Here is a 19771-nt window from a genome sequence, read left to right as displayed (position 1 = left end):
AGGATTCTTTGCTGCTTTTATTTAGATCACAGCAGAGCCAAGATGCCCCATTGTGTCAGGCGCTGTACAGACAGACCCTGTCCCAGAGAGCTCACAACCTACACAGATAAAACAGACAGATGGTGGGAGGGGAAACTGAGGCACTGAGCAGGGAAGTGTCTTGCCCAAAGTCACTCAGGTCTCCTAATATCCCATCCACTAGACCGTACTGCTTCTTATTCTCGTTTACTCCCATGCATGTGCTTTTCTGGCTGGGCCTCTACAGCAGAGGGCGCTCAGGCCCTGGCGAGATCAGGCTCCAGCGCAGAAGCAGGCAAGCTTCCTCCACCCATACCAAACGGCACTGATTTGCAATGAGGTTACAAGGGCCAGAGCTGCCCTCGGAGAAAAGTGAGCCCAGCTGGGGCCAGGTGGTTGATTTCCCTTGAATGATGCAGCAAGACGGAAACCTGGGAGCCCCTGCTATGCTCTCAATTACCCCCGACACTACAGGGGCCCATCAGTGGGTGGAGTGGGTTATTAGACCAGTGGATGGAGTGGGTTATTAGACCAGTGGGTGGCTTTACTCTGGTTCCCAGTTGGGGTTCCCCCACCAACCCAGATCAGCCTGCTAGGGCAAGTGTGTGACTGGTCAGCAAAGGGACAGGAGAGAATGAGGCAAACTGGGCGAGTCGCAGGTGTGACACCACGTGAGCTGGGGTGTCCCTACAAGTACATCTACACTGTGGAGAAACACCCGCAGTGCTGAGTGTCAGAGCTTGGGGCAGTTGACAGGGTCGCGGGGACTGGGCTGCAGGGCTAAAGACATCAGTGTAGACGTTCAGGATCAGGCTGGAGCCCGGGCTCTGTAACCCAGCGAGGGGGAGAGTTTCAGAGCCCAGGCTCCAGCCTGAGCCCCAATGTCTACATGGCTATCACCAGACCTGGGCTCAGACTCAGTAGCACAGGTGGGTCTTTCAAGTGTAGACGTACCCTCAGAGACATTCAGCTGGGCCCAGGTATCATACAAAGAAGGGTGAGAGCCAGAGGGAACAAGGGACACACTAACTCGGATCAACAAAGCAAAGGTAGCGATTCTCACCACCTTTCCGACACAGCCTCCACCTAGCAAACCCCTCACGGGCCAATGAATGCCAGCTGGTGCTCACTGGCTTGTTTACACCTTGCATCAAATTAGCTGTGAATCTGGCATTTATAACAGGTGTGGAATCAGAGCTGCCTGCTTCAGTATCTCTCTCCAGCTCACAGGAGAGGCAGCGGCTGCCAGAGCTCTCTGCAGCCCCAGGCCTTCAGGAGGAATCAGTCTTCTGCCTAGCATGTGGGCAGCAGGTACCACCCACAAAGCCTCAGACAACCAGATCTGTGCTGCATCCAGCTCCCAGGCAAGGTGGCAGAGAATCCAAGGCATCATTCCTGATTTCCCCAGCCTCGCACAATCAACTACACCCAGTTCTTCCAGGACGTCCTAGGGCTTTTCCAGCTCTAAGATCTTTCCAATGGGAAGCTGGCAGAGTCAGATTAGGATTTGTGGGCCAGATCAAGTAGGAGACCCTCCCCATCCCTTCCACCTGCAGTCCCCCCCTCCAAGACTCCAAAAAAGGACTGTGACATAGGAGGGAAATCAAGAGTTAGCGCAGAAAGCCACACAGACAGGGAGAGTAATGGGTGCTTCTTCATGCCAGGGCTGGACCTGTAGATTCAGCCCCATTGGCAGGGGGATGTTGCTGGGCTGATGCTGTAGGGAAAACATGGGCTTGGGGAGAGACCTCCAGAGCCCAGCTGCTGCTTCCACGAGTCTAATACTGGTGCAAGTCCATCACAACGAAACCTCTCCCTCTCGCCCCCTTTGCCATGCGGATTTTTTGGCAGTAAGGGGGGTGGGGAAGAAGGGTTAACAAGAGACAGTCAGATGCATGGGGCTGCCCCCAACCCCCATGGTCAAGGCCCTGCTGGCCACGCGCCACTGCTTATAAATCAAGGTGCTCATGTGGCCCCTGTCATTGCAGCACATGGTCCCCTCCGCTCCAGCCATTAATGGGTGTGCCCTCAGCTGGGCAGTGAGGCAAGTCACATCCCGCGCTGGGCCCCAGGTCCATATCTGGGAAAGGGGGCGTTACCCCTCCCCCCGCCCTTTTACAGATGTGGAACTGAGGCCCAGAGAGGGGATGTGACTTGCCCAAGGTTGCACAGAAAAGTCTGGGGCATAACTAGGAGTTGAGCCCAGTCCTCAAGCCCCAGTCCGGTGCCTTCACCACAAAGCCATCTCCGCCCTGTTGCGACACACAGGAATTGTCTCCTGGGGGCTGTCAACCCAGCCCCTTTAACCAGCATTACGTTGGGGTGGACTTAAATGAAATCAGCCAATAACCCCCTGCTTCCTCACCAGCTCCACCTTAAAAAGCTCAGAGCCCTGCATTTTCCACCTTAAGGGTGCCCCAGCTAGGTTCCTGCCAACTCCCGAGATGCACCAGGCAGGGGAGGTCAGACTCGGAGCTGTGCTCTGAACTGTAGCCACTTGGACTGTCTCTCCCCTCCACATGTGGGCCAGGGCTGGGGCAGCCTGGAAACCCTGCCAGACCCTCTAGCTGGAGACTGACTTCCCTGTCACTTGAGGGGGTTTCCCCCTCCTTGAGCCGGCTGAGCCCCGGGTGCTTCCACTGGGGAGAGGAGGAGAACAAAATCCTCCCCTTCTACCCAGCTGCAGCCACCCGCAGGAGATCGGGGGGAGGGGGGCCAGGGAGGGAGCAGCCCTGGCAGAGGCAGGGGGCTGGAGGTGTGGAGAGCAGAGGGTAGACAAGGCCCCCCTCCTATCACAGGCTGGCTGGCACCACGCAGTCTGAAGGGAGACGGAGGTGCATGGCGGCAGGATCCAGGGAGAGGAAAGCCGGTCAGTGAAGTCAGCCCGGGTGTCCCTACAAGCCTGCCTGGGAATGAGCCCCACCCAAAGTCTCTGGACCAGACGGAAAATAATGGGGTGGTTTGACTCATGCGGTGTCATGGCCCAGGGACTGGGAGGGGAGGGTGAGCGCACGCTTCCCAGCACGTGGGGGAAGGGAGGAATGCCAGGCACATGGAGTCAGAGAACAAGGACAGCTGCAGCCCCACTGGCACACCCAGCTCTGTGCCATAGGGAGGGGGGTGAGCCCCACAGCCCCAAATGTACACTGGCTCTGTACCAGAGTGACAGAATGCACCCCACAACTCAGCCCTGAAGCTCTCCCCCCAGAGCCTCACAGGCTGGGCCCCCACACCCTAGATTGTGCTCTGCCACCCCACAACTCGGCCCTGCACCTTCCCCACCTGGACCTGCCGCCTGCCACCCCCACCCCTCAAACACACAGACTTTCTGCCACAGGGAGAGAGAGAGCACCTCACAGCCCAGGTCTGCTGCCCCCTCCCCAGACCCAGCTGCATGCCAGGGGCAGAGAGCCCCCATGTCCCCACTCCACAAGTTCCCCTAACTGTTCCCCTCAACTGCTAGCACAAACATGGACCGTGGGTCAGGTTTGTCTCCCCAGTTATGCCTATGCCAGCAGATCTGCTCTCCCTCTACCCTCAAGCAGACCCCCTTTGGGCCACAGCAGGTGATCGCCACAGGCTGTGCCAGCCCAGAATCCAATCAGTGCAGACTCCCCCACATTCACTTTAACTGCTTTGCCCCTGCCCTGGCAGGGAACTTGCTGCTCACACATACACACCAGCCGCCCGTCTCCTCACAAACCATCCCCACCCTCTTGCTCTGCCCTGTTCCTTCTCCCCCACTTACAATATTTTTTTCTTCACAGTCACCCTCTAATCTCATTCCACTAGTCCTTCTCCTGCCAGCAGGCACTGTCACACCCTTTCCCCTTCCAAAGGGGACCAATTCACCACAGTCCTGGGGAAAAGTAGAGCCTCAGAGTGCCTGGAGTTGGGGGCCCACAGGAAAGTGGGAGCATCCGTGCCATGATGAGCCGGTGACAGGGTCACCTGCGGTCTTGAAATTAGCCAAACCATCCGAGATCTCCACAGCCCCCTCTGACATTCCAGGGCTGCAGCACTCTGCAAGCTCCCAAGTTTATTATGGTGCCATTGCTGGAATTGTGCAAGACTCTGGGCTGTGGAGGAGGAAGACTAGTCTTCGGATTAAGGCACTGGCCAGGGGTTTAGAAGATCAGAGCTCAACTCCCTGCTCTATTGCAGATGCCACATGCGACCTCAGGAACGTCTGTTAGGGTTTTCAAAAGCCTCTGAAATAGGGTTAGGCATTCAACTGCCGTTGATTTTCAATCTTACCCTGTACGTACAGCACTGAGCACAATGAGGCCCTGATCTCAGCAGGGACCTCTAGACACAAGAACAATTATAGATTAAAAAAAGTGATAGACTCTTATAGGCCATTGCAATCCCCAGGACGTTTGCTGGTTAAAGTAGGAAGTAAAGGAAAGAAAGGGTTAATGGCGGGTGGGGTGTGTGAGAAGAGTTACAGACTGGAAAAGAGGTTTGAAAATAACGCACCTGCCACTTTGTGCATCAAGTCAACTGTGGCCATTGTCTCATGGTCAGGGAGGAAGGCAAGGACTAGCAGCAGCCAATCATGAATAGGTTTGGGTGGACAGGGGAATGGGTTAGAGGCCTGAGGAGCCAGTGGACTCTAGCCACCATAGATCTGCCGGCCAGCGATGTAAAGATGTGAGACCCCCAACTGGCAAAGCTGTGCTGGCAGAAGCCCTTAGCGTAGGTGCAGCTATATTGGCAAAGCTGCTCTTTCACCGAGGTATCTTGTTTTGTTCACGAGGTGGTTGCTACACCGAAACAAGGCACAGCTACGCTGGGATTGCTGCATGCATGCTAGGAGTGCTTTGCCGGTATAGCATACCAGTGTAGCTATACCAGTACAGGGCTCTAGTGTAGACATGGCCTCTGGCAGGAGTAAAAGAGCACTGAGACTATCGCAGAGGGGGACCCAAACGGCAATCTCTCCCCCCCAGCATGCAGCATCCCATTTCCACTCTTCTCCTGACTGGATGTGGCTCTCCTTCTCCAGGTTCGTTCACATACACAGAAAACTAGTCAGGTGCCCGGCCCTGGCTCTTTACCTCTCCCTGTGCTCTCGCTGCTGCAATCCTTGGGCACTGGAAAGGTCTCTCTCATGGCTTGCCTCTGCTGTTCCCCATGCCCCACTGGGTTCTTTTATTTTGTATTGTCAGCGGGAAAATTTGCCTCTTCTATGGACGCTGGGGCGAGGTGACTGGCTGGCTAAGCCAGCCTTGAGCCCAGAGATCCCTGATTATGCGCTGGACTCTGCATGCTAGCTCTGCAGGCCGGAGGAGGGAGAGAGTGAACCAGGGGAGGAAAAGGGGACTCTGGTGCGGTTATTGCCAACGAGTGAGCCAAGGCTGGATTTGCTGACACTCTCATCCCCCAGGGGAGATAGGAAAGTGAGAGAAACTCCCGTCAAACTGACTCAGAGAACAAGCCTTTGCTTAGGGCAACAACTGCCGCGTACAGCTCCCTTTCCCACCCCACCTCCCTCGCCACCACAAACCAGCCTCGCTCCAAACTCACAGAGCAGAGGGTTAATGCCACAGCCGTTGGCCAGCTGAGGAACAGTAGTCTACATGCCTATGAGATAATACCCAAAGGGGCAGAGGACTGAAGCAGCTAGGGGCAGAGGACTGAAGCAGCTAGGAGCTCAGGAGCAATCCACTCATTGCCACAGGGGACATTCTTCATCGCCTGGCAGCAGGGACCTCCTTACCATCCCCTCCTGGCACCAATGCGCCATATCCTCCACATCCCCTGACAGTCACCGGGTGGTTGACTCAGGTCCCACCATGAGCAAGAGCTGGCCAGAGCCCTCCTTGGCTTAAACACAGAGGGGCCAGTTTGCAGAGATGACTTAGCAGGAGGCAGGGGTCACAAGCCTGGATGGAGTGGGCCCCCACATGGCACAGACACAGCCAAATTACACTCCACAGCACAGAACGATTCCCCTGCCAGTGTCCCTTGTGGCAGAGAAGAGAGCTGTCATGACTGTACAGGGGATCTTTCATGGAGGCTGCTGGATAGACAGACCCTCTGGTTCTCTAGCTCCCAACCACACAGTCCATCAGGGCCTCTCTAAATATCCACCTGGCCCAAGAAGTCATGGAATGCTTTGGGATACACAAACTTAGCAGCGAGCTCTTGGGAAGAGGCCATTCTGAGCCATGAAGCTCAAGCTTCAAAATGCAACAATTCCAACAGAGAGCAGTGTGTGGAGAATCCTCAATGCTCCTCCTGAGATGGAGTTCATAGAGAGGGGACAGGAGCTGGACTCTAGTGTCGAATAAAGCACCCTAGATTGACCCAGGCAATCTAGACACCCTAGGAGAGTCTCACTGGTGAACACCCTCTTGCTGAACCCCATGATTCAACATTTAGGGAGACTGGACTTGGCTGTAGATGCCTTGAGATGCGAATATGGCCTTTGCCGCTAACAATTTGTTGACAAGATTTAGCACACACGGACGAAGTCCCTGCCCAAAAGCACCTTCTGTTGCAATGCAGGGAAGAGCAGGAGATGTAGTGCAGGCAGTGAGACACCCTGGACGTGTACATTCCCCGGCAGCCAAGCCGGAATTCAGCAATACTAGAAGTTGCCCGCAGAGGGCTCCTATATTTTAATACGTCAAGGCAGAAGGTCCCAGGGGACAAATTATATCGGCAAAATAGATTCTGTAGCTTCCTCTGAACTTAAGAGGATGTTTCCGTGTTAATCCTAGGGCTTCCATACAGCTCTGTCACTGCACCTCCATCCTGACCTGCGGCAATCTGGGCTACCCGGTCCTGAGACCCCCATCCCACTCTTGCTGCTGCAGCTCTGTCCTGATCCGCTGCTCCCCCTGCTATTCCAGGCCAGAGTCCCTCTGGACTGGGCGGATCCAAGAACAGCCTCTCAGTCATTACGCTCTTCTGATCCCAACAAAAGTCAGACACACAGGGGCTGCCACAAGAGATGAAAAACGATGGGCGGAATAAAGTTTCAGAGAAGATTTGGTCCAAAAGTGGCTGGCAGGTCTAACCACGGTCGAACCCAGCCTCATCCCTGCATCCTGCTGATATGAGAGATGGGCCCCAAGCTGTGGGGGAGAGAAGGTTCAAGGGTGGGCGGTTCGGAACCAAAGCGTTGGCTCAGCCCAGGACAAAAACAGGGGCCACCTGCAGAGCATGGAACTGAACTTGACCAACACGCAAAGGGTCTTGGCTCCTGGGAAGCAAGTTCAAGCTTCCCTCCAAGCTCTACCCTGGGGCTTGCACGGGCATGGGGCACAGGACTCCACAGAGCTGGGCTGAATGTGTACGGTCAGAGGAACCCATCTGACACAACCACCAATGGCCAGGACAAATGAGTCACAGACCAATCATGACTTCCCCTCAGTTTGTGCAGGATCTAGCAGGATGGTGCCCATGGCTGACTGGGGCCTCTGGGTGTCACTGCCATATAAAAACCACATTCACCACCACCACCTCTTTGCACTCAGCAGGCGAACCATGGGGTTGCTTTATGGACCACTTAATAAAAGGGATTGGCTAATGGAGGTGGGTCCTGAACACTGGTTAGCCTGTATCTACTTAAAAAAGGGATGAGGAACTGCTAGATCTAGGCAGTAGCCCCAGTAACTTGTGTGTGTGTGTGTATGTGTGTATAAAAGACACTCCATAGGCGGAGTTTAAAAAAAAAACAAAAACCAAAACACTCCGTGCTCCCCCGTTATTAATGGTTTATAGTACAGTAGTGCCTAAGACCCTAGTCACGAACCAGACCCCATGGTGCTAGGTGCTGTACAAGAGAGAGCTCTTTGGGGCAGGGACTTACACTTTAATAGACTGATCCCCAGCCATGCTGGAGGACCCATCAGGAATCCATCTCAACCTACAATCAGGAGCCAACATGACACACCTCGGGCTGGATTTTCACAGGTGCGAGCACCTGCAGCTCCCATCAACTTCAACTGGCACCATGGGTGCTCAGCACCTCCTGAATAGGCGTCTCAGGCTGGGCTCTCAAGTACTGAGGTTCCCCCAAATCAGCAGCAACTGCTGAAAATGCTGGCTTCACTAAGCTGCCAGTGAGGGGAGTCCATTCCCTTCACCCAGGGCTGTACTTCTCTGTGCAGAGAGCATTGCCATCTACTAAATATATCACGCTGGGCTATTTACCCTGGGCCTGCAGGCTCTCTGACCTGCTGGTTGTTTCCCTAGCCAGTCCCCGTGGTGACATTATCTGGATGAATCAAGCTGTGCACAGGCTCTCTCATGGAATGCACGCATGAGCTTTACTGGGATGCAGAGGGAAATGACATCATTTCCATGCTGCTGGCTATGCTGTCTTCCGTAGCCCCGAGGACATGCCTCTTGCATCAGGGCCATCGATCACCTCAAAATCTTCTGTCACAGGCAACAATGACGAAAATTTTTTCTCAACCTGTCAAGATCCAAAAGTGAGACAACAGAAAAAGGGGCCACATGGGAGGATCCCAGGAAAAAGCAGGCAACTCGGAAAGACGGCGGGATGCAGCACTCCAGCCTTCAGCGTTCGCTGTAACCTCAGCACCGGGCGACGGGAGCGACGGATGGAAATAAACCCAAGTGAGAGCAACACTGGGGCTGTGTGGGATGGAGGGACATGCAGGTCTGGAAACAAGGGAGAGTCAACAGGCAAAGAGACTGGGGGAATTAGGACAGCTGCCTTTCAGCTCTCTTCTCTGCAAACAGAAATAAGAGCACGGCGCAGCACCTGGGGTGTAACTCCCCACCCCACCATGCATGTGCGTTCCCCGCTGGGCATGGGAAACACATTCCTTTGGGATCTAAATTTGGCATTTCCAAACAGGACGTCTCCTTCCCCCTCCCTCCCCATTACATCTTGTGTTGTCTTCCCTTCTCCCCACCACACCTTCCCGTTCCCAGGCACAGCTGTGAAATATGCTAATCCAGCACTTACACCACAACATGAAGGAGCTAAGAATAACAAGTTCTCAAAGCGAAGAAAAAACGCCTGATTTCAGAGTCTTGCCCTTGCTAATGCAGCTGCCATCCGCGCCGATCCCCTCTGCCTACCGTAGGCAATGGCCAAGCCTACTCAGCCAGCCCAGTCCCTACCGCTTTAGCATTAGCTTCCCTTCTAGGAATCCTTGCCCAACACACTTCATTGGTGTTAAAAAGGCACTTTCCTTGTCTTTTCCTCCCTTTTCTCTGTTAGGGCCACCAGCTTCCCAGCATGCATTGAAGCTATCCTGCCTCCTCCAAGCCTAGATTGCAAAAAAGAGTTTGGGGCTAGGGAAATAAAAAATAAATTATGGAGTGCCACACTCCAGTAAACATAAACCTGGCCTGTGAGGCCGACTAGACTCATCATCAGCCCCCCCGGCATGACTTTCTAACACTGCAAGGACCACATTTCTGTTGGGAAGCGTTCTGTGGGGGCTCAGGCAGCAACCTGGTCAGCATGGCTGTTGGGGGAGCATCCCCACCCAGGGGTTACTTGGTTTTACATGTAGATCTTATGAGGCCTTTTAGGAGCCCGGAGAATTGGTGAATGGGTGTGTCCAAATTAGAAGCATCCCCTGTAAGCGTCTGCCTCTGGGGAACAGTTGGTTACATACACAGCTGTTCAGGACACTAGTGTGCGAGCTTTGCAAGGACATGTGACAAGCCCAGCTAGAGTCACAGCTGTCTGGCTAGTAGCTGGACGTGGCTGCTGAGTTCCTAACCTACCTTTAAACTCTCCTTCACCGCCATCCCATACTGCCCCAGCGTTATCCCGCTGTTAGCGCCATCAATTATTGAACGGCAGAAACGCTAGAGCAAAGCTCACGGGCACCAGGCCAGCTGCGGAAAGGAATCCCACAGCTTTTAACACTTCCTGAAGTACTCAACCCTTCGTCCATTCCCTCAGGTTTGGAGTCTGCGCCCCACTTTGGGGACCCGGCAAAGACAAGGGAGCCGGAGGCTGTAGGGAGAATGTGAATGGATAGTCTTGGGGTTAAGGCTGGGCCTCTTGAAATCTGGGCTCTACTCCCAAGTCAGTCATTTGATCATTGTGCCTCAGCCCCCTCCAGCTGCAAAATGGGGATACTACTACTTCTTTGGGCTGTAGCGTCTAATTAGACTGTAAACTCTTTGGGGCAGAGACTGTCTCTCACTTAGCGTATGGCCAGCACTCAACACAATGGGGCCCTGATCTCGGATTGGGCCACTTAGGTACTTACCGTAATCTGATGGATGCTCACAACTACCGAGCCACGCAACTACATGGGGAGTATAGGCCTATGGCCTCCAATTTACAGGCTTAGGCCTAACAAGACTGCAAATTCTAACCCATCACTGACCAATGACAGGCAAGATCAGGAACGGTTCCCCTCTGATCCTCCAGAGCACACGGGAGCTTGGGAGAACCAGCTCCCGTTTCAGTCCCTCTCTGCTAACCTGCCTGGGCCAGCCCAGCCCCTTACCTTCTACCGGCGACGTCTTCAGCCTCTTGCAGATGTTCTGCACACCCCCGTACATGTCATTTATCCTTGCGACAGCCTCGCCACTCCGAAGCTCCATGAGGGTCCGCAGGTCGACCAGGGAGCAGCCGAAATCCCCTTCATGGCTGCCCTCGGCAACCGAATTCCCAGGATGGTGGTCAGCAGCGTTGTTCGTCATGTTGCCAAAATAGCGTGAGTCACAACAGACGTGTGCGGAAAAACGCTGGCTCCTATTTGTTCACCTCCCGCCCCTGGAAGTCCCAACAGGGACACAGACGGTCCTTGGCAGCTCCTAGCAGCTGCCTTAGCTCCACAGCCCCGGAGAGGACTGGATGGCGGGGCCTCGACAGAGAGAGGAGAATCCTAGCGGAGGTGCCAGAAGTAGGGAAGGGGAAGTGGGTGCTTCCTTCTACAGCTTCCCAGGTGAAGCTGGCGTGACTAGCTGAGCCCAACTTCTCCAGATAAAGGTGTAAACAGGATGTGCATGTTACCGTGGAAGCGACCTTAGCAACAACCAGTGTGTATCTCTTGGAGAAGGAGGAGGGTTCCCTGGATACCAGCGGCAACAGGAGCTGCAAGACAGATTTAAAACAAAAATACTGTCATTAGCAAGAGGGCCGAGACGCATGTGCCATGGAATGGGGGACCGAGAGCCACGGTGCTAAGGATGCACCTATGCAAGAAATACTGGGATGCAGCAAGGTCTAGGAATGAGCACTGGAGCCAGGAACCCCCAGGTTCTAATCCCACCTCTACCCTGTTTTAGGGCAGGATCTTAAAGGGACATGCCCACTTTAGCACTAGTACACAGTCCTTTTCAAGCTGGACTGTTAGCTAGCAGAAATGGGTCTATTATTTGTATTACTGGGGAGCATAGGAGCCTGTCATGACCCACAACCCCATGGCACTAGGTGCTGTACAAATACAGAACAAGAGAGTCTCTTCACCACCAGGAGCTTAAAATCTAAGCTCCACTGACCTCAACAAAACTATGCTGCTAAATGCTAGCTGACGATCTGGTCCTTCATCTCTCGATCTCAAAGCGTTTCAAAGTGCATCAGCATCACTGGCCTAACTACCCAGCAGGGAAGATTGAGGGCCCCCAGAACAAGTGACTTGCCAGTTGAGTCAGAGGCAGGAAGAGGACCCAGGTGACGCTCTGCTCCATCCACAGCTGTCTGGCCCAACGCAGAGAGGAAGAGAAATATTTCCATTCATTTGTTTTAAAAACAGAGACTTCCAGTGGAAAACAGCTGTCTCTTACACACCCCTCTGCAATGCCAGGGACGCCCTGAGAATCTGGCTGTGAAACTGACTATACATAAAATGTGAAAATGACTCCACTGATCTCTCCTCCGTCTGGAAGGGAGACAAAGCTAAAGATGTAAACAAACATAAATGTGGACAAATAAATTGGAGCTTAAAAGGCCTTGTTTTTAAGTTATTGAGTGGATTATCAGTTAACATGGGTAAAAAAACCCCAAACATTTAAATACAGACAGATTTTTAGACTACATCCATTTGGCTTCTTTGCCTGAGTTTCCCCATCTGTACAAGGATTACTAGCTCTATTACCATTACCTAGAATGGGGCAACGAGAAGGAGAGAAATACTATGACTTATTCAGCAATGAAGCCCCACGTGCAGATGACAGCTGAGTTAGAGTCAGCTCCAGCTGTATCCTGCATGGAAGGGAGAATTCCAGAGCAAGTCTCAGTGGGTTCCCTGAAGCAGGAAGGGTGACGGAGCGTGAAATATTAAAACTGGGGAGGATTCAAGAGCCCATTCCAGATGGGCAGAGAAATCCACTTCAGTTTCTTCTCCTCCTCACTCAGGAGGAGGAAATCCTCCTTCCCCTTGGCTCTAGTGTTGGTCAGCTAAACACCACTCACCTGCAACCATTCTAGGGAAATGCTGGGATGGAACATCATACACCAATTGGATTCCAAACATTTGGGGCCCCCATGCTTTCCCTGCCATCTCCAAGAGCGGAAGCAGCTGGCAAGGAAGGGGTTGGGGAATTGAACACCTGAGGGTGTCCCCCTCCCCAGATTGCTAGAGGGGGCTCTCTCTACCCACAGCCCAAGAGAACCTGTGCCTTCTTTAGTGCTTGGACTCAGGACTGCAGTCTGCTCAATTTCACTGACCCTGAAAATGCATGCACAGCACGGACTTATCTCAACCGCCATTTGGGATTTCTTCAGGGTTGCATCTGTCCTGAAGCTGGACTGGGGAGACCAGGAAGCTCACAGCAGCCTACCTACCACAGTCATTTGACGCACCCTGTTTCTTAAACCGTAAGCTCTGAGGGGCAGGGGCAGAGACTCTTCCTATGGAGCCTTTGGGTATGAATGCAACACAATTAGATAAACACTCTACCTAAGGGGGGGGAGGGGCGGGGGTCACTAGAAGCACAAGGATGTAGATGGGCAAATTGGGAAGGAGGGACTAGGGCAGGGTATGCTGCTAGGAACTGTTCACTGTTGGAATTGTTCACCCCATCCCCTTCCCTTCTCTCTGAATGCAACATGGAAAGTCTCAGTCCCTCTGATGCGCCAACTCCCTCCATAAGCAATAGGACGGCAGAGATCCCACGGAACCAAACCCCGGAGGCAAAGACTCACATGATCCAAGCTGCATTCTCAGAAAAAACATCCCGCTAGGCCAGAGAGTGGGGTGTTGTCATGACTCCACCCATCCCCCTGCATAACTCAGCTACTTTCAGGGAAAACAGGGACAGACTGGGCTGTGGAGATTAGAGATAAGGAAACAGGATAAGAGAAGACTCTGGGCTGGTGGCTAAAGATATGGAATCAGCATGCAATAAGGCAGGAGAGAGACAGATATGGAGAGAAATGCTCTCCTCACTTGGGGCAGAGAACCTGACAGATGCCGTCTGTGTGCCCGCAAATTTAGCCTCTGAAGGGAATTTTAAGAGTTGCTACAGATGTCAGATGTGACAGGGCAGAAGTGTCTTCAAGAGATGCCTTTGTGAGAACAAGGTCACCCTGGGGCATTCCCAGAAACACAGGCAGCATCATGTTAGTGCAGGAGAACCAGGGACAGAGACTAAAAGGGAAGCCAGCCAATCAAGTTAGTGTCACAACCACCCAGGCTGAGCAAGACACCCAGAGCAGACCCAAGCAGCACATGGGGAAGTGGGGACCTGTAGCTACTGTTTTCCAGGAAACCCCTGCTCCTTTCACTGCTACCACACCTCCTCTTGTTTGTTCATCCTCCTTTTGAATCTTTTTAATAAGCCAAGGTCCCAATCCCACACGCTGTCCCATACAGGTGGATCTCAGCACCCATGGGGTCCAGCCAAGCAGAACAGCGTGCGGAATCTAGACTTTTCACTGTAGATTCTTTGAGGCAGGGATGGTCTTTGTGATCCCTGCCTGAACAGTTCCCAGAACAGGGCTCTGATCCCTGACCGGGGACTCTAGGTGCTACCATGAATCAGGGACCACAGCCCCACTGTGCTGGGCCCTGGACACACATGGATGACCAACAAATTGCTTGTTTAGAGGAAGGAACTCCAATAGGCCGTTATTACTTTGCAGGGTCCCCCTTAAAAAAGTAGGCCAACCTCAGGGATGTAGAGTCTGCCTCCTCCCAGCCTTAAAACAAAAGACCCCTTAAGGAAGCCCTGCAGTAGGTCATTGGTATGGGACGAGGGAGCAACTCTAGGTCATGGCTTGGTGCTATAGAAGAAAGCGCATCTGTCCATCCATCTAGTAGCTTTGCCAACCCCCACCCCACGCAGGCATGCAGGAGCCTCTCTAGTGGAGCCGTTACTCATCTATCATTTAAGGGCGTTAAAGCTCCCTGCGGGAGGAGGTACGTGATGGCAGATCCAATTAAACAGACCCCTGCTGATTAATAGCGTGTTGGGGTAGGGGGGATTATTTTTCCTATTTTTTTCCCTTTCATAGCAAATAACATCTTCTGAAAAGAGCTAAGAGGTTAAGAGAAAGGCAGCTAATTAATCCTGGAATTGCAGAATCCATAATTACCCCGGAGGAGCCTGCAGGGCACCTATCATTATCTCCCCAGATTCCCTTCCTCCTCCGAACTGGAGCACCAGGGATTCCTCTTGGGAGGTTTTTTTTTGGGGGGGGGGGGGGCGGGGCGGGGTGGAGGAGAGAGAAAAGAGAAGAGAAGAGAAAAGAAAAAAAACCAAACCAGATTCCCGGGGGAGGAAAGAGTCTGCTTACACTCAGACGGCTCTACTCTGCACTGCTGCCCAGTGGAGTGGAACCGTGGTCCTAGAGGGTAGGGCACCGAACTGGGAGTCAGGAGACCTGGCTCCGCCACAGACCTGCTGGGTGACCTTAGGCAAGTCCTGTTCCCCCCCTCCCCAAATCTTTTTTGTCAGCTCTACTTTGACTGCAAGCTCTCCAGGGCAGGGACGAGGTGCATGTACCATGCCTGCAACACTGGGGCCCTGAGCTCAGCCGGGACTCTTAGCTGGGAAGGACAGACCCGAGGCATGCCCAGGAAATATGCTCCCACTGTGCATCCAGGTGTAGCCGGGATGGATCAAAAGCAGTTTTCAGTCTCCTTTAAGGACTGCCACCCCCTCATTTGGGAGTCCAGGTGCAAGCTCAGCCTGGGCACACTTTGACCCATGAGGACTACAGCTTCACACTGCCCCAGTGACACTCTTACGTATGTCAGGTTCACCCTAATGGGGGGAGTGGAAAGACCACCACAGCAGGTTTGCCCCAACCATGCAGACAGCAGATCAGAGGACACTAAGGTAACACCCACCTAGCCATGTCATTCCAGGCAATTTACATGTCAAAGGCCCAATCCAGCCAGTCCCCTCTCGGGCGTTAAATATTAACGCTGGGAACTACTAAATGTACCTGCTTAGGGTGCTCTGTGGAGCCAGACAAATGGCCCCAGAGCCCCTGCCAGGGCCAGAAAGAACCCCATGGGGCGGGGTGACCCTCCTGAATCTCCTTCCAGCCCCACCGTGGCCAAGGAACGAAGGAGGAAAGCCCGAGGAAAGCTCCAAGAGCAGCGCTCTAACAAGCATCTAATGACTCTGGCATTATTCAGCCGACTGTCCCTAACTCTCCTAATTAGTTTCCAGAGCCTCTAGGCACCAAAGAGGGAAGCTGGACTTTCCCAGGGTCCCTCCCTCGGAAGGGAGAGTAAGGTGGAGAGCGACAGTGGGAGGGAAAGGCAGTGGGGAAGACCAGAAGAAGGCTGCAAACAGCCCGAACGCTCAGCTGCTGGCAGCCAAGTGCAGAGACGCCACTGCACAAGGCTGCATCCTTCCACCTAGTACGGGTCATGTGAAGCATGGGGTGGACAAGAGGGGCAGGGATTCTGTTCCCCAACTGACCCCTCAATAGCCCAAAGGAAGTGAGGAAAGTCCCCAACAGGTGAGTCTTCATTGGTATCAGAGGGCTCCTAGCACATCTGTCCCCCGATTCAGGTAGGATTAGGGGTGGGTCCATCAAGAGGTGGTTGTTCAACCAGTGGGTCTCTGAGCTGGACAGGCCCGAGACCTGGGATTCAACTGTCCCAGAGCTCTGGGGGTTGGGTGAGACCCAGAGTCTGGATTCTGATGAATCCACTGTCATCATTTTGCAATAGCCACATGTGGCGAGCCCTAGGGAAAAAGGATCCATCTCCCACCCTCTGCATCAGCACCACCAGCATGCCTCCCATGACCAGCAATCCCCTCCTTCCTGCCCTGCGCTTCCTCTATACAGTTCTGCCAACACGCCTCACTCCCGACCTGCTGCTCCCCTCTGCTATTGCCTTCTTGTGTCTCCCCCTGCACCACCCTGTCCAGCCACGCCAGTGCCTCTTGGCCCCAGTTCCCTGCTAGTCCAGTCCTGCTGAGCAGAAACAGCCACCGGTGCTGCCTTGTGATAAGCCACAGACCAACTGTCATCCTGGCAAGTGAATGTAAACAACTCCCTTGAATTCACCATCATAAGCAAGCTTTAAATCCAGCTCTCCAGGGCTACGTGCCCTGGGCTGGGGCTAGGAAAGAAGAGGGGGTTGGAGGAGGTGTCCTCCAGAAGGGGATCTGTTTAGCAGAGGGGTATGGCAAGTGAAGGCTTTCTGGATGTCAAGAGGAGACTAGGGAATAGGCCCCAGGAGGCCTACGCTAAAACGCCTCTGCATTAAACTGGCCTCGATACCCTCTGGTGGAGCAGGGTCACGGCCTTTGAACCCATCTCTGCACCTGATCACGCCCCAGCCCAGCCACATCTGCAAGCGCAGGGGCAGGGATAGGGCAGAAGCGTGGAAACATTTCACGGTCGGGTAAGCTGAGGAAGGGTGGGTGCTGGCTGGGCAGACACCCAGTGGATGTAATGTAGGGCTGGCAGCTGGGCCACAGCCCCACTGGCAAGGCTGGGGTTTATGCGGCCCGCTGCAGAGGCATCAAAAAATGGGAGATGGAGATTTAAAGCCAAACGGATCCTTTCAAAGGGGGGAAGGAGAATAAGGGGGGGGGGGAGAGAGAGGAGCATGGGGTCTGCTGACCGGAGAGGCCAGCACAGCAGCAGGCTCCTTCCTTTCTACACCTGGGTTGAAGGGAACAGGATCCAGGGGAGGGTGAGATTGGGTCCCCCTAAAAATCATTGTCATGTATACATACAAAGATACATACACAGCCCCCTCTCCATCCCCACTAAACCCCCTTCTCAGCAGACTCCTGCCCCCAGCCGCACCCCAATCATTCCCATCCCATCGCCCTCCCCAGCACAGTCACAGGCGGTGTGTAGCCAAGTGAGAAAGGAGAGAGGGAGGGAGGCAGGGAAGTGTGTACGGAGGGAGGGAGTGTGGGGGTGTGGAACAGAGAGAGAGAGAAGCTGGCAGGAGCAGGAGGAGGAGGGAGCGGCTGATGAGGAATGATGGAGCTGATGCAGTGCTGCAGACAAACCTGCCCGGAATAATAAACGGCTGCATTACACCTCCAGCCTGGCAGAGGGAGAAGACGCTTACTGGCATCAGGGAGACAGGGCGTCCCTCCCAGGGGCGGAAAAGCAAGAGGCAAGCGGGCAGAGGCGCAGCTGATGGCATCTAAGCACCATCTCTCCACTGGAGGGACCATCCCAGAATGGCCAGTGGGATCTGGGGCCCAGACCTCTTCCTAGGAATGCAGGGCATTCCCATGTGAGAGAAAGGGAAGTGACACCTGGGCAGGAGCAGATGAGGGTGTGAGGCTGGTGTGGGCAGCCAGAGAAGTTCTCCTCTCTAAAACAGTCAGGCCCAGACTTAACATCCAGTAAGTACCTGTCGGAGGGGGGGGGGGAGCATTTCCCCCCTCCCCTCTAGACAGGGCTCTCTGTGGCCTGCAATTACAGGACAGTGTTTTATTTGCCTCTCTCCACAGCTCAGACACTTTGGTGTAGCTCCCCATGCCCCTACTAGAGGCTTCACTCCTCATGCAGACCTATGTCCCCTGTGGGGGGAAGAAGGGCCTAGCTCCCAGATCTGGGACGGCGGCGATCAGTGGCCAGCATGGGGTGGATGATTGGCCTGGGGCTGGACTGAAGCAGCGGCTGCTCAGGCTGGAGAGGTCCAAAGCTGGGCACCTAAAAAGATGCAGGCATCCAAAAGCCACTGACTCCTTTTGATAAAGATGGTCTAAAAACAAAAAAAGTTGTTGGCTCCCTGTCCTGGGCTCCAGGTCTGCAGATCCCAGCACAACTCTGTCCTCTCCTGGGGTCTTTGGAAAGGGTTGTACGCAGCATTGTCTTCCGAGACAATGGTCCAGGCCAGCATTTCCCTGTATCTCCCCCAGAGTGTCACTCGGGGAGAGGGTTCCCTTGCTCACAGCCAATACTTCAGCCAACATGGCTTGCCTGGGATGCTCACAGGTACTTGTAAGTCCCAAAATGGATTCTGGCCCTGGCTGAGGGAATTACTAGGCCATCTCCTGGAGCTGGCAGTTTCTCTTTGCTCTCAAGGAAGCAAGATGCTCTTGGGGGGGGGGGGGTGGAGAAGAGGGAAGTCAGGAACAAGCTGTTGAGCTCTGACCACCCTACCTACTGCCCTTTCACGACTAAGGAGAAAGATGCACACAACTTATTTGTCAGGGTGGAGACACCAAGGTCTGGAGAAATGCTGGGATCAGCCTGCAGGGCTCAGCGTGGACACACCCACAGGCAGTGGACGCTGCACATCTGAGAGAGGGTCCCAATTACCTTGGTTTTGCTTTTTTTCCCCTTCTCCCCCTAGGTGGCCTTGCCTTGCCAATCCTGGCTCTCCATGCTGGGAAGGCGCCCTGTCTTGGCACAGGCCCATGCCCAGCAACTAGCAGAAGGTGTTCCGATGCTACAGCCTTGAGTGCAGCGTAAGCTTCTAGCCAGATTACATAGATAGGGATGATCTTTCCCAGAGACCAAGGCGATTAAAGCAGACCCAGCCAGGCAGAGATCGTGGGTCTAGAGATCAAGCACAGTTGATTAGTCACTTCAGCGTCGGACAGGAGTGTGTAGCGGGCGGTATACAGGCTCACTGCCCAGCCATCTCCATGGTTCACTCCTCAATGGGGAAGAGGATAGGAATTCGAATTTCCATCCCTATCACCCCCCTCCCTGACCTCCCGCACTCTGAGTTCCAAGATTAAATAGCATCTCATCAGCTCAGATTCTGAGTCCCTCTGGGTATTTCCCCACCTGTGGACAGATATCAAAGCTGTGATTCGGGATCCAAGGGAGGAAGAATGGGCCTGATCCTGGTGTCAAATGGCCTTTCTCCCACGTTGTGCTGCTGGGAGATCAGGATCGAGCTCGCTGCTTCGAGGACAGAAGGGCTGGTGAAGCAAGGAAGGATCATGCCCCACTTAAAAATGAACCAGGCTGCTGCCTTCAGAGCCCAATTTCAACCTTCCCCAAGTTTCTCCTGGGAGTAACAGGCTGGCTTCTATGAAACCAAGTGCTTCTATGAAACCATTTGCTCCTCTTACTCCTACAAGGAAGTTAAAGGAACAAAGTCAGTGAGAAAGACCAGGTCCATGCGGCATTGGGACCCCCGTCCCTTCCACTCAGCGAGGCAGCTGCCTGGCACGTTTCGATGTGCCCACAGCTGGATTACTGCATGAGCCCACAATAGCCCTGATGTCAGGGCCCTGTAGAGGAACTCAGCTCCAGCACCGGAAGCGCCTCGTGGTGGACGCCCCCGCCCCCTTTTACTGGAGAGAGTCACCCCAGCCTGCTCTGGCAGCAGCTGCTTGTTTTCTCCAGCCATGGTGACAGGGTGTTATAAACACTGGCTTTGCTGTAGGTTGCTATGGCAAA

General features: G+C 53.9%; 1 protein-coding gene across 4 annotated transcripts in view; it reads right to left on the bottom strand.

Annotated features, from left to right (window-relative positions):
- The window catches only part of ATP2B4 (ATPase plasma membrane Ca2+ transporting 4), a 97188-nt gene that overhangs the window by 39926 nt on the left and 37491 nt on the right, over positions 1 to 19771 (bottom strand). For all 4 annotated transcript variants that reach the window (XM_045015293.1, XM_045015294.1, XM_045015291.1 and 1 more), the window contains exon 2: positions 10479 to 11068. In XM_045015293.1, the coding sequence (XP_044871228.1) occupies positions 10479 to 10674 (196 nt within the window). In that variant the 5' untranslated portion in view covers positions 10675 to 11068. The remainder of the gene's footprint in view (positions 1 to 10478; positions 11069 to 19771) is intronic.

The sequence above is a fragment of the Mauremys mutica genome, chromosome 4 (genome assembly GCF_020497125.1).
Source record: "Mauremys mutica isolate MM-2020 ecotype Southern chromosome 4, ASM2049712v1, whole genome shotgun sequence".
NCBI lineage: Eukaryota > Metazoa > Chordata > Testudines > Geoemydidae > Mauremys > Mauremys mutica.
This window is presented reverse-complemented; position numbering and strand designations above follow the sequence as displayed.